Source organism: Hylobates moloch, unplaced genomic scaffold (genome assembly GCF_009828535.3).
Source record: "Hylobates moloch isolate HMO894 unplaced genomic scaffold, HMol_V3 SCAFFOLD_7, whole genome shotgun sequence".
Classification (NCBI taxonomy): Eukaryota; Metazoa; Chordata; class Mammalia; order Primates; family Hylobatidae; genus Hylobates; species Hylobates moloch.
Genome location: NW_026652282.1, coordinates 109,939,697 through 109,954,918, shown reverse-complemented (window position 1 = coordinate 109,954,918; position 15,222 = coordinate 109,939,697). Strand labels below are relative to the sequence as shown.

The window sequence follows — 15,222 nt, the reverse complement described above, 5'->3', positions numbered from 1 at the left end:
ATTGCCATGGTTGAGATTTCATCTCTATATTTAAAATCTATAGGCCCCCTCTCCCGCCATGTATTGTATTCCTTGTAATTTATTTGGTGAAAAGACTAGGTTGTTTGCCTTTTGAGTTAATCACAGTGTGGATTTTGCTGATTTCATCTCCATGGTGTATTTTACTATGTTTGTTACATATCTTGTAAACTGGTTGAATTTGCTTTTCAGAAGAATTTTGTAGTTCGGGTAATAACCTGCATTTTGAATAATCTTGTGTTAATATGTTTCATATCGGTATGCAAAATGTGTATTTTTAGTCCATCTTTGCCTTTCTCTTAGCATTAGCTATTTGTCCCACTTAAATTATGCAAGAGCAATTATAATGTGGCTACAACTTCACTGATAAAAGATTTTAAAGAAAGCCTAAGTGAGAGTACTTGGGAAGCGCCATTTAAATATTTGAAATACTTGGGCAAGTAAAATTTGCACTTCAAGTTTGATGTTAGCATTGCATTCATACCTTGTAAATTAACAGGCTGGATATTTCATGTCAAAACCTGACTATTAAAAAGGTAGAGAATCCACAGACTTTTACAAGTAATTCAGTGATAATTTTCTCATTTTAATGTATTCACCTTTAGACTGCAGAGATGAATGAACGCCTGCAAAAAATGGGAGAGTCTTCTCTAAGAAATTTTAGAATGGACATTGAACAAAGTTTATACAAGTTTGAAGGAGAAGATTATAGAGAAAAACAGAAGGTAACTTTTTACTCTCAACCATTAGACCCTCAAATGAGCATTTCTCCCCATAACAATTATAAAATAACACTGGCACTTACCTATTAAAATACCCTGCTCTAGAGTGAAATTTGATATAGGTCTGAATATCTCATGCAAGGTATATCTTTCATATATTTTACTGGTTTATTGTCATCATCATCATCATCATCATCATCATTTTTGCTGTTGCTGCTGCTGCTGCTACTACTACTACTACTACTGCTAGTACTACTTTTGTTATTGAGAAGCAGTGTAGGATTGAGGTTGAATTCCTGAATTCTGGAGCTGAAATCTCAACTCTTGTCACTAATTAAGTGACTCTGGGTATTCTCAGTTTTCTCACTTACCAAATGGAGGTTATAATAGTTACATCATAGAGGGATTCTGATGATGAAATGAGTTAATACTCATAAAGTTATTAGAATAATGCCTGACACTTAATGTTAACTATATGAATAATAATATTAGTAACATTTAGTTACTTAAATGCAGAAGGACTTTGTTACATGTGGTCTGTTGAAGAAATGGGGGTTTTATTTATCTTGTTTTTTAAACTGAAATTAAGGCTGGGATTTTAAAACTTTTTATTTTTAAATTACTTTAGACTTACAAAATAGTTGTAAAAATAGTACAGAGCTAACCTATATCCTTCACTCAGCTTCCCCTAATATTAGCAATTTACATGTTAGTATAATGATCACAACCGGGAAATTAACACCAGTTTTTCTCCTAATATCCTTTCCTGTGCCAGGAAAAGGACATTGGTTAATTATCTAATTAACTGGTGTTAGATTCCAGGGGATCTAATCTAGTATCCCACATTGCATTTTTTAAAAAATAGACTATATTATTTTTTCCTTTTATTTTTAGTTGACACATACTAATTGTACATATTTATGGAATACAGAGCGATATTTTGTTACATATATACAATGTGTAATGATCAAATCAGGGTAATTGGTATATCTACTGTCTTAGCACATTTGTGTTGCTGTAAAGGGATACCTGAGGCTTGGTAGTTTATAAAGAAAAGAGGTTTATTTGGCTCATGGTTCTACAGGCTGTAAGAGAAGCATGGCATCAGCATCTGCTTCTGGTGAGGGGCTCAGCCTGCTTTCACTTATGGCAGAAGGCAAAGGAGAGCTGGTGTGTGCAGAGACCACATGGCAGAGACAGAGAGAGAGACAGTACCGGAGAGAGGAGGGAAATGCTAGGCTCTTTGTCAGGAACTAATAGAGTGAGAGAACTCACTCATTACCTCGAGGACTACACCAAGCCCTTCATGAGAGATCTGCCCCCATGACCCAAACACTTCCTATTGGGCCCCACCTCCAACACTGGGGATCAAATTTCCACTTGAGATTTGGGGGACAAACATATCCAAACTATAGCATTCTGCCCCTGGCCTCCCAAATCTCATGTCCTTCTCACATTGCAAATTATAATCATTCCATCCCAATGGTCCTCAAAAGTCTTAGTTTGTTCTGGCATCAGCTAAAAAGTCCCAAAGTCTCATCTCAGTCTCAATGCAAGTTCCTTACAGCTGTGAGCCTATAAAACCAAAAACAAGATATTTATTTCTAAGATACAATGATTATATAGGCATTGGGTGAACATTTCCATTCTGAAAGGGAGAAATTAGCCAAATGAGAGGGGTACCAAGCCCCATGCAAGTCCAAAACCCAGCATTAAAGCTCCAAAATGATCTCCCTTGACTCTGTTTCCCCCATCCTGGGCACACTAGTGTGAGAAATGGGGTCCCGAGCCCTTGGGCAGTCCTACCTCCAGGGCTTTGCTGGGTACAGCCCACGTGGCCACTCTCATGAATTGGAGTATGGTGCCTGCAGCTTTTCCAGATAGGAGTTGCTCGATGCTGGTGGCTCTGTAATTCTAGGGTCCCTGCAACACCTCCAATTCCACTAGGCAGTGCCCTTGTTGGGGACTTTCTGTAGGAGTTCTAACCTCACATTTCCACTCAGCATTGCCTTAGTAGAGTCGCTCCACAGGGCAGCGCCCTTGTGGCAGGCTTCTGCCTGGGAATCCAGGCTTTCCAATACATCGTCTGCCATTTTTTCCTCTGTAATTGATAAATACCTTGTGGGGAGCTCTTTCTCAAACTTTTACTCACTGATTTTAGCATGTATTGGTGGAGCTTGCCTGCAGTAGTTATTATTGTGGTGTTTGCCTAATGGTAATTTTGTATTTTCTTCATTCCACCTATATGTATTTATTAATTGATATTTTTCTGTGTGGAAGATCTACCCCTTCTCCCCAATTTATTTGTGTTTTCAGTTATTTATTTATATCAGTATGGACTCATGGATGTTTTGAGTTACAATCCAGTTCTATCTTTATATATTTTGTTGCTCAAATTGCTCTGTAAAGCTGTTATATTTTAGAACTGACAGAAATGAATTTTCTTAAAATAGAAAAGTTCATTCTTAGGTACTTATTTTACTGAAAAATGAGAGGTGAGACATTTCGGTTTTGCATTGTAGCTAGTATGCTGATAATGCTTTGTTTCTGTTATTGCTTCTGATAGCTTTTAGTTTCTTGACTTGTATTTGTCAGGTTGTCCTATCTCTAATCTTCACTTAGACGGCTTATATTTTATCCTGCTGAGATGGAGGTGATGGCCTATCTGCACAGGGTGGGAATTGCCTTTCTAATATGCTTTTGAGATCTCATTATGTGATATAAGTTTTATTAATTTTACAATTATTCCTGCAGACTTATAGGTAATAGGAGTGTTTTATAAAGTGGAAAATTTTAAACAATGGAGTCTAAATACCATGGAGCTTCTTATCCACATTTTTAGAGAAAAATTAGTGAAATACTTGTCTATCTCTAACTGGTCTCCTTGTGCTTCTAATTTTAGCAAAGTAATGATGCGTAAAGAGAATTTTAATAACTATGATGACTTGTATTTTTATAATTAAATGTCTGACAGTAACAGTGGTGTCCAGAATCACATTTTTTCCTGAATATTCTGAGCTGAGATTATATTTTATTTCTGCCTCTTTGTGTTTTCTAGATAGGTTCTTAAAATAGGTTTTAATTATCTTTTGAGGAGAAGTGAAAACTTGAAAGAATGTCATTTATAAATCATGGAAATTATACATTGAGGTAGATTTTCATATATGGTTTGTTGAATCAGTTGCATTACTTTTACAACCATACCTGGTAAATTAAGTCATGATGGTTGTGATCCTGAATAAATTAACCCAGATAAGTTAGCATTAATGTACTCTTATGTAAAATAAACTAATTCGATATGATTTATTCTTTTTTTGAAAGTTGAGGAATTGGCCTTTAATGTTTGTTTCAAATTTGAATGCCTAGACCATCAAACAAGTATAGGTTAAATAGCTAAATACATCACTTGTATAATGTTAGTTTAAACTATTATTAATTTATTTTTACTCCAGTTGAGAAAGATAAAATATTGGTTATTTATAAAATAATCTCTTTCATTACTGTCGCTTCACATTAATCCATCTGAAAGAAAAGCGAAATTTGTTTCATTGCTGTGGGAATTTCTCATTTTACTTAATAATCTCATTATAATAGCAATATCTCATAGGCTCTTAGAGTTAGAAGGTCATTTATGCAAAGTTTCTTATAATTAAGAAATCTCATCTTTAGCATCCAAGACAGATATGCAGCCTCTGAACACTGTAGTGCTGGGAATCTTATCCCTCTCAGGGTAGGTCGTTTCACTGTTTTATATTCTCTGGTTCTCAGAAAACTTTTTATTTGAGTTACAAGTTCCTTGATGAAAGAGATTATTTTATTCATGTGTATATCCCTGACACTGACTTGCACATAATACAGTAGGTAATTAATGAATAGTTAAATTATATTGAGTAGCCATCTACTTTCTCTAACTTTCCACATTGATTTTAATCTTATGGATCAACGAAGGACTGTGTTCTTTTCTATTTGATATACTTTCATATGTGAATGTCACCATTGTGTCTGTCTTTAGCCATTACTTCTCTAGACACTGTGAGAATTTGTAGATCTCTAACCATCCTGGTCATCTTGGTTTATTATCCACTCTTAAAATACGATGCCAAGGTTGGAATTCAGCCCTTAGATTAGATCAAGTAGAGTGAGACAACTAATGGTGGATTAATGCCCCCTTTTATGTAAAGATACTAGGCTAAGGACTGAAATAAAGAAAGATATGAATTAGGAAGCCATTTCTCAGGCTCCAGAACATTGTAGTGTCAGTTTTGTCTGTTGACTGTCAAATTATATTTTCTAGCTGATAATAGGGTAAAATTGGTAATGCTGCCAAATCATGGTTCATGCTACTTTGGATGTTTAACAATATCTTGCATTTAACTCCTGGCAGTTTACTTAATGCTTTCACATATATGATCATATATAATCCTCAAGGTAGGTATTATTATTCTCATTTTGCAGATGGAAAAAAATAATTTCCCCAAAGTTATATAACTGGTGAAGTAGCAGAATCCTGGTCTTTCTGTTTCCACCAACTTTTCCAACTCTGCCATACCTATGTTTCCAGAAGGTCTCATTTGAATATTTCTCTTAATTTGAAGGGATATATGCTTATCATGTTGATATTTATTATTTACCCTTCATCTGTTTCTAATTCATACACGTATTACAGTTACCACAGTCAATGTTACTCTTCTGTCTATATTAGCTACCTTTTATTTATTTAATTTAACCAAAAAAAACAGATTGTACAGATTCTTCTCAATCACCAAGGAAGAACTAATTTTTAAAGCTACTTTCACATAAAAATAAAGAAAACTGTCTTTGCATCTAAACTTGGTGTACCACTATGTTTTGGAACTTTGGAGGTAAATTGTGATTTATAAGGCAAGTTTTGATTCTTCCTGATGGCTTTTGCTTTCTTATGTTTCTGCAGCCTTGATGTACTTGATTTTGATAAAACTGTTTGGAGTCATTAAACCCCTTGTTGTTGTTTGTTGTGTATAGCTTGGCATGGTGGAATGGATTGAACCTCCTAAACGAGAACGCAAAGCAAACTACGCAGTGGATGCCTACTTTAGAGAGGCTTTGCGTGTCAGCGAGCCAAAGATTCCAAAGGTAAAACTGTAAAAGGCCAGTTTTTATGTCCTAAAGTAGATTTCTCTTGCAACATGATCTATGGGTCAGATTTACTTGTATCATTGCCAAATCATAGTCTCTAAAATATAACAGTACAAAAAAGTATTTGATTTGGCCCAGCCATATAAATGGATTTTATTGTATTTATTGTTCCATATATAACAGAAATAGTAAAAGATAAGTAAGTTTACTTCATGTACTGAAAATAGGTATATATAATACATTTTCCTCTCATAGGCTCCACGGCCTCCAAAACAGCCAAATGTTCAGGATTTTCAATTTTTCCCACCACGCTTATTTGAGCTCCTGGAAAAGGAAATTCTTTATTATCGGAAGACAATAGGCTATAAGGTATTTTTTCCATTTTTTAAGATTAATATAATATAATCTTTAAAAATAATTTAATCTGTTAATCTAGACTAGAAGGTGTTGCATTTTAATTTGAGAGAATGTGACAGCAAATCACAACAGTGATGTTTTTAAAACCAAAGAGGAAATTTAACTAGATGTAAAACATCTAACCATTGAATCACCAGTACAGTCATCACTAAATGAGATTAATGAAGAATTATGCAATATTTCGAAATAGTAATAACAACATTATTTTTATAATGCCAGTGTTTGAATAGTTAAAAGAATATGTAGAGAGAACAATAGGTATGCGGTTAAAAGCGAATGTTAATATATGATAGGAAATTTTTGATCATTTCCTTAATAGGTCCAAGAAATAATATTTCTGTCTTTATTGCTTATACATTGCTGAAAGCCTTGCTGGTGGTTAGTAGATTGTAGTCACTTAGGTGTTAAAGATAATGATAAACATGATAGTGAATTATACAATTTTAAAATGATCTTTTGGTATTCGGAATTCTTATTTATATAGGTAGATAGAATCCTAGTTTTCATGAGTGAAATTTAATATTTGTCACACTAAATCTGTCATATTGAGAGAATAAGCATACCAGGTAATTTCTGTATGTTGAAATTGACTTCCTAGTGAATGGAGAGAGATGACCAAAGGTATAATAATCACTAATATTAAAAAACTATAAAATACTGGCCGGGCGCAGTGGCTCATGCCTGTAATCCCAGCACTTTGGGAGGCCGAGGCAGAAGGATCACTTGAGGTCAGGAATATGAGACCAGCCTTGCCAACATGGCAAAACCCCGTCTCTACTAAAAATACAAAAATTAGCTGGGTGCGGTGGCAAGCGCCTGTAATCCCAGCTACTTGGGAGGCTGAGGCAGGAGAATCGCTTGATCGTGGGAGGTGAAGGTTGCAGTAAGCTGAGATCACGCCACTGCACTCCAGCCTGGGCGACAGAGAGAGACTCTGTCTCAAAAATAAAATAAAATAAAACATTAACACTGTTTTAATTTTATGAAGTGTTCTGTTTTATGAATTAACAGCTGTGTTTTAAATTTTATTTTGTAAACCTTTGTCACAACTGGAACTGTGACCCATTATTTTAATTAGTAGCTGGAATGTGCCTAGAAAAGCTCCATGTATATAAGATACTTACATCTTAACTCATTATATTTTGGAACTAGAGTAGATCTCTAGGGTGAACATTCACATAAGACATAAAACTAGTTTCGAAGAAAGTGAAAACAGTGATACACCAGAAGAAACAGGTAAGTTATAGGTTCAAATGCAAAATAAAAGTAGGAAAATTAATGATAATAATTATTATTATTATTATTTTTTTTTTTTTGAGACGGAGTCTCGCTCTGTCACCCAGGCTGGAGTGCAGTGGCGCAATCTCGGCTCACTGCAAGCTCCGCCTCCCGAGTTCACGCCATTCTCCTGCCTCAGCCTCTCCGAGTAGCTGGGACTACAGGCGCCCGCCACCACGCCCGGCTAATTTTTTTGTAATTAATGATAATTATTAACAATAATTATTAATTGTTTAATAATGAAGTAGTTATGAGGTAAAATACATATCATCTCATTAAGGTTTATAATAATTTTAGGTTTAGAATATTATTTTCTGTTACTTTCATTAACTGTTATTAGTGAGACTTGAAAGGAGAATTAATTGAAATGTTAGACCTCAGTAATAAATCAAATATTTGCATAGAACATTTTATAATTTACAAAGTGCTTTAACACATACTGAGGTCGTTGATTCCTAGCAACCTCATGAAGTAGGTGTTATTATCATCTCCATTTAATAGGTGAGGAAACTGAAGTTTAGAGAGGTTAAATGACCTTGTTCATGATCATGGAACTAACAGGGTTGCCATGGGTCCTGGTCTCACAACCAGTTTCTCAGTATTCAGATGTTCTATTCGTTCCACTCAGACATTCTGGGCTCTTTCTGTATGTGATGTAACCCTGCTTCTTTCTGCAGTCCTAAATAAGGACTATGTTTACAATGGTGTGGCATGACATTTGGGAGTTGGGCCAAGTGGTAGTCAAGTAGCAACAATTAAAAAAATCATCTCTGATATATCTTTATGCTCCTTCTTTGGAGATACTGAAATTTTGTTCCCCATGATAATTTACAGTGACCACACATTCTGGCCATGGGTCTGGTTTGAATATAAACAGTGCCTTTCATTACAGGCAGTTTGTGGTTAGGGGTGAAGTCTTACAGTGACTCTTTGGGTGGTGGCCAGCTGGAAGGAGATGGAGAAGAGAGGAAACCTCAGAAGACGGAGGAATGAAGGGACAGCTGTGAAGGGTGGTAGAAAGGAAGGGGAGGAGGAGAGGTGTAAGAATAGAGGAAAGGGATGAACAGGGAGAGGGGAGATGGCATGGAATTCGTGCTATTGCACCTTATTGTTTGCTCTTCCTCACTTCCCTGAAAGAAGCAAGAGGAGAGGGAAAAAGAGTAAAAGGAGGACCTTTTTTTAAAGTGTAATACCTATTTATTGAGCAATCCTCTGTGCCAGGTACTGGGCCAAGCACTTGGGATAAAGCAGTGAATAAGACAAAGTCTTTCATCTCATGGAGCTTACATTCTAATAGAGGAGATAGGCATTAGATACTACAATGCAATGGTGGTGGCATTTGTGTGGTTCTGTGCTTACAAGGGGTGCTAATGAGGGAGTATAACATGGGTATCTCATGTGGACTGGGAGATCAGGGAAGTGTTCCCTAAGGAAGTGTCATTTAAGCTGAGTTTCCAGAGATGTGAATGAGCTACGTGAAGTGTGAGAGAGAAAAGCTGAGGCAGGTGGCACCTCATATGCAAAGGTCTTGAGGTGGGAAGGAGGATGGCTCCTTTTGGGAGCTATAAGAAAGCCAGTGTTAGGGACTGGTGAGAAAGAGGGTGACTTGAGATGAGGCTGGTGAGTGGGTAGAGTCAAATCATATGGAGGGCTATGTAGGTCATATTAATGAGGTCAAACTTTAGCTTTAGAGTAAAGGAAACCCACTGAGATGTTTTTAAGGCAGGGAGGTGGGTGGGTGGGTGGTAAAGTAATACTAATAGCAGATACTTAGTCCTTACATGTGTTACTTATTGTTCCAAGTTATTTATAAATGTTAGCTCATTATCCTCCTAACAGCCTTTGAACTACATCCTTATTTTACAGATGAGGAAACTGAAGCATGGAGAGGTTGAGTCATTTGCCCTGAATAATTTGCTCAGGGTCATACAACTTATAAATGGTAAATTATGATCAGATTTACATTTTTTTTTTTTTTTGAGACAGAGTCTCGCTTTGTCACCAGGCTGGAGTGCAGTGGTGTGATCTTGGCTCACTGCAACCTCTGCCTCCTGGGTTCAAGGGATTCTCTTGCCTCAGCCTCCCAAGTAGCTGGGACTACAGGCTCATGCCACCATGCCCAGCTAATTTTTGTACTTTTAGTAGAGATGGGGTTTCACCATGTTGGCCAGGATGGTCTGGATTTCTTGATCTCTTGATCTGCCTGCCTCGGCCTCCCAAAGTGCTGGATTACAGGTGTGAGCCGCCACGCCCAGCCCAGATTTACATTTTTAAAAGACCACTTTGGCTGCGATGCAGAGAATGGCAGGTTTATCCAGGGAAACCAGCCAGGAGGCTGTTGAAGTATCAAAATGAGAGAAGATGGTGGCGACTTGGACTGTGGTGGTGGTGGTGGAAGGAGAACCAATCCCCTACTACTCTACTCCTAGCCTTGTGCTCTCTTCAGCCGTATCCTAGATTGCTTCTGTATTGTCTTAAGACTTGCCTTGATCCTTCTTATGCATGCTTAGCTGAGGATTTACATGACAAATAAGAATACATTCTGGATATTGGTTCTTTCTGGACCTTGTCTCTTCCATTCTTTACTAGGAACTATGGACCTGAGCTAAGGTGGGTTCTTTAATTGGGTGGTTTTTTGTTTGAGTTCAGAGAATAGACAGATCAGCAGGCATGTTAATCATCTTAAAAAGCTCCCTTTTAAGGATGATATGATATGTAACCATTAGACATATCTTCTCAAGGCATAGCTAGCATTGCTTTATTTCCACCTTGTACCTTCAGAAAACTCATCAGGGCCACAAAGTGAATAGAACACTAGTTTATCCTCAAATGAACAAAACAAAATTGCTTTAGTGGAGTTACCTGGTATTCTGTGTACACAGATTCTTAAAAAGGGACTCTTTCCCCCTTTTCTGCCTAAAGGATTGTTAGCCAAGGGGAGATAGGTGATGCCCATAGCTGGGGGCACTGTGGTTCATGGTTACATTTTATCTATGTTGAGTCTCCAAAGGCTTATTCTGTCGTGATTTGGAGTGGGGCTAGTGAAGGGCCCACAAGTTTTGAAGCAGTTGGTAGAGAGTGGTTTCCTTGTACTTCCTGGTTATTTGCATTTTTATTTTCTGTTTTTCTCCCCCTTTCCCACCCTCATATTCAGCACAAGGTCACAGCAATATTGCTGATAATAAGATCTGGAGTTAAAGAGTTTTGTTTTACTTGAAGGTGAGAGAAGTATTTGTTTCGCCCTAACCACTTGGTGGACAGCAGTACATAATGTGCCCATTCTTGCTGCTATCTAAGCTTTGACCTTAGGCATATTCAAAAGCTTCATTGCTCTTTCGACTTAAAGGAGTTGTTATTTAATGCATGCAATCACTTGGTCACTAAAACCTTTATATCGGAAGAGGATGACTTAATTGAAATTTCAATTGCAGCATAAAAAATCCAGAATATCTGGATGTTCCATTGAGTCTAACACCTGGAATGCAAGAGTTTTGCCACATTTGAAGCTAAAGAAAGCTAAGAACATTCTAACATTTACCCCCAATAAAAAATTCTTTAGGGACAAATATAAACATTTGACAAATGGAGGAAGTTCCATAATCTTTGTGAGTTTTGGTAATGTGTCATTGTGGGCCACCTACTTTTTCAGTGGTAGAACTAAAACACGGTGAGCTGATTTCAGGTTACTGCTTTTATTTTGTGTGGTGTCACATTTAATTCAGTACTCCATATTTCCTATGCAATGCTTGCTAAACTCCTAATAAACAAGGCCAAAAAAAGTTTTTCACTACTTCATGGAATACATTCCTTAATCACAAATTCCTTAGCATCTGAGTAGAAATCCAAATAATAATTGAGATTTTTACTTTAGAAAGATAACTTTTTATATATTGTGTTGCTGGAGATCATAATGAGACGTAGAGTATGAGGACTTTAAATACCTCCTCGGTATCTGTTCAGTACTATTGGTCTGTAATTTGTCTGCTTAATTCTTTTTTTTTTGAGACGGAGTCTCACCCTCTTGCCAAGGCTGGAGTGCAGTGGCACTGTGTCAGCTCACTGCAACCTCCATCTCCTGGGTTCAAGCAATTCTTCTGCCTCAGCCTTCCGAGTAGCTGGGATTACAGGTACCCATTACCACGCCCGGCTAGTTTTTATATTTTTAGTAGAGACAGGGTTTCATCATGTTGGCCAGGCTGGTCTCGAACTCCTGACCTCAGGTGATCCACCTGCCGTGACCTCCCAAAGTGCTGGGATTACAAGTGTGAGCCACCGTGCCTGGCCTATCTGCTTAATTCATAATGTAGTACTTTGAAATCATTCCAGGAAGCTTAATGCTGATACGAACCTCATGAGGTAAAAAAAAATGTATGTCTTATTAAAATGATGACTATTAAGATTTTTTTATAGGAGGTGTATAGTCTGTTTTCACACTGCTGATGAGGACATACCCGGGACGGGGTAATTTATAAAGAAAAGAGATTTAGTTGACTCATAGTTCCACATGACTCAGGGGGCCTCACAATCATGGCGGAAGGCAAGGAGGAGCAAGTCATGTTCTCCATGTTAGAAGGGAAGAGAGAACTTGTGCAGGGGAATTCCTCTTTATAACACCATCACATCTCATGAGAATTATTCACTATCACGAGAACAGCATGGGAAAGACCTGCCCCCATGATTCAATTACCTCTCACTGGGTCCTTCCCATGACACATGGGAATTGTGGGAGCTACAATTTAAGATGAAATTTGGGTGGGGACACAGCCAAACTATATCAGGAGGAGATATAGGAATTTAGAAACTTTGAGCCTTTTCTAATTCTAAACATTTTAGCAGCTATTTTAGTAATTTCTAGAATTAAAATAGCAAACGTAGCTTTCATGAAGTCATTCTTGTTTTGCTATGTTAATTAATATGACCACTGGATATAGAATAAATTGCAGTGGATTCTAAAATCTAATGGTTTTATAAAATATTCTGATTTTGCTTTTATTAGAAGTTGAAAGGGAAGTTTTTTAGTATGGGGATGTCTGCATGGGAATAAACAGTTTTATTTTATTTTATGTGGGTATATTATCTATTTTCTGTCATAAATTAGATGTTTGTAAAATATTTTCATTTTGTTAAAAATATGGTTTGTTGGACATGGAAATTTTGAAAATGTTTAAGAGAAGAGTATCTTAAGATCAAAGAGGTTTCTTTCAATTAAAATTAAAATTTGAAACCAAAGTAATTTCACATACCAGCAATTTAAGCGGTCTATTAACTTTTAAAGCTGTATCTGTACTTTTAAAAAAACATTATGAAGGATTTTTAAAAATGCAAAAATGTTGAAATAATTGTACAATGAACACCCATATATACCCCACATATATTTGACAATTTACATCTTATCGTATTTGCTTTTTCACCTGTTTTTCCATTTCTCTGGCCCTCTATCATATGGATATTTATCTTATTATTATGCATCTCAAAGTTGCAGACATAAGTACGTTTTACCCAGAAACACTTCATCATGCATATCATTATCCAGAGTCATATTTTGTTTATGATTTTTTAAAGTAACATTTACATAGAGTGAAATATATAAACCTTAAGTGTACCATTCAATGTTTTTTCACAAATGCATACACTTATGTAACTTGAGCTCCTCCTATAAAGATATAGACCATTACTGTCACCCTAGAAAGTGCCTCTTCCCAGTGACCATATGCACTCCTCAGAGGCACCCACTGTTCTGATCTTTCCCTCCATAGATTAGGTTTTTAAATTTTTGTTCTAGAACTTCACATAAATGGAATCATACAATATGTATAAGGCTTGTTTCACTTAGCGTAATGTTTTAGAGATTCAGCCATATTGTCCCATGTATCTGTGTGGCTCCTTCCTTTTGATTGTGGAACACCGATTCCATTGTATGGATAGGCCACAGTTTGCTTATCCATTCTCTTGAAGGTCATCTGGGCTGTTTTCTGGCTTTTGGCTATGATGAGTAAAGCTGCTGTGAACAATCTTGTCAAAGTCTTTGTGTAGATACGTTTTCCTTTCTTTGAGTAAATACTTAGGAATGGAATTGCTGGTATGCCTGTAATTTTAACATTGGGTTTAGCTGCTGAAGAGAAGTTGTTTTTAATCATGCTATGACTGGGCTACATTTCATTTTAAATGTACACCTTCTTTTCCATTTCCATTTGCCACCATCCTAGTCCAGATGATCATGTGTCATTTCTAGATTATGATAGTTGAGCAGGTTCTCTTAACCTGTTAGTCGCTGCCCCACTTCAGTCCATTCAGCAAAAGGCTTCCAGGTAAAAACACTACATTTTGACACTTCACTGCCTTGTTCAAAAGTCTGCAGCACCTTCTGTGTAGTTTCAAGACCCTGTAAATCTGTCTCTACCTGGCCTTGTTTCTTATCTCTTTTCAACATAAACCCCATATGTGCCTTCCTGCACATTTCTGCCTTCGTGCTTTTGCTCATACTGCCCTAGCCTAGAATATTCTTTCTTCCTTCTCCGTCTCCCCAGATCCTTAGAGTTCTTAAGGTACAGCTCAAAATTCCACAACTAGTTTGTGAGCTCCTTGTGGGCAAGGACCATATCTAATATAGGTAGAGTTTCCCTCATTCAAAAATCTGAAATCTGACATGTTCCAAAATCCAAAACTTTTTGAGCTCTGACATTGCGTCCAAAGGAAATGCTGCTCATTGGAGCATTTTTTGGATTTCGGATTCTCAAGTTAGAAATGCTCAACAGATAAGTATAATGCAAATATTCCAAAACCCCCAAAAATCTGAAATCTGAAACACTTCTTGTCTGAAACATTTGGGATAAGGGATAAAACCTATACTTATATTCCAATCAATACTTATCATAGTTCTACAAACATAATAGACATTTAGTCAATACCTGCTAATTTGATTGCCTGATACTGATGATTACAAATGAATCTAATTTCTCAGTATTTCTTTTCAATGCTCAGTTAGGTTTTATACTTGAAGAACTATTGTACTTAATAGTTATTTTTTTAAGTTATTTTTAAGTTGCAATGATATAGTTCCAAACTCTATGAAATACATATAACAATGAGAAAAATGCACTCTAATGTGTATTATAATTACAGGGTAGTAAAACCATGACTACCTGATGCCCCTAGGGAATGAGTCATATGTGCATTTCAAGCAGTGGAAGGCTTACTGCCAGCCCTTTTACTTTCATGTTTAATGGAATGCTATAAAGTATAGTACACATGTTATGTACTTGCCCTCTTAAATCAATGTGCTTCCTTGTAGCTGCAGATGCACATAGCGATGTTATCAGGCTTTAGGCTGAGAGACTTCATTTGTTCCTCCATACACACAGTATAGTTCAGCCCCATACTGCTGAACCACATTGGTTATATATGCTCACTGTGATACACTGAGGCTCTGCAGGCTACAGTTTTGAGATACAGGTGACAGCTTGCTTTCTTAGAGAGCTGAGCTTCTGTCCTCATCTTTTGAACTTGAGTTCTCTTCTCAGTTTTCACTGTATTTGCAGTTCTGTACCCAAAACACCATATATGATTTCTGTTGGTCACTGCTGTTGTAGTCTTTTCCTCCTTGACCACTGGTCCTATCATAACTATTTGTGTGCTCTACTATACCCTTCCCTCTTATATTCTCTGTTTCCTC

The 15,222-nt window shown here is 36.8% G+C and overlaps 1 protein-coding gene across 7 annotated transcripts in view; it reads left to right on the top strand.

Annotated features, from left to right (window-relative positions):
- SMARCA1 (SWI/SNF related, matrix associated, actin dependent regulator of chromatin, subfamily a, member 1) overlaps positions 1-15,222 on the top strand; it is a 76,858-nt gene that overhangs the window by 36,330 nt on the left and 25,306 nt on the right. For all 7 annotated transcript variants that reach the window (XM_032757585.2, XM_032757592.2, XM_032757590.2 and 4 more), the window contains 3 exons: positions 624-743; positions 5,742-5,852; positions 6,111-6,224. In XM_032757585.2, coding sequence (XP_032613476.1) covers positions 624-743; positions 5,742-5,852; positions 6,111-6,224 — 345 coding nt within the window. The remainder of the gene's footprint in view (positions 1-623; positions 744-5,741; positions 5,853-6,110; positions 6,225-15,222) is intronic.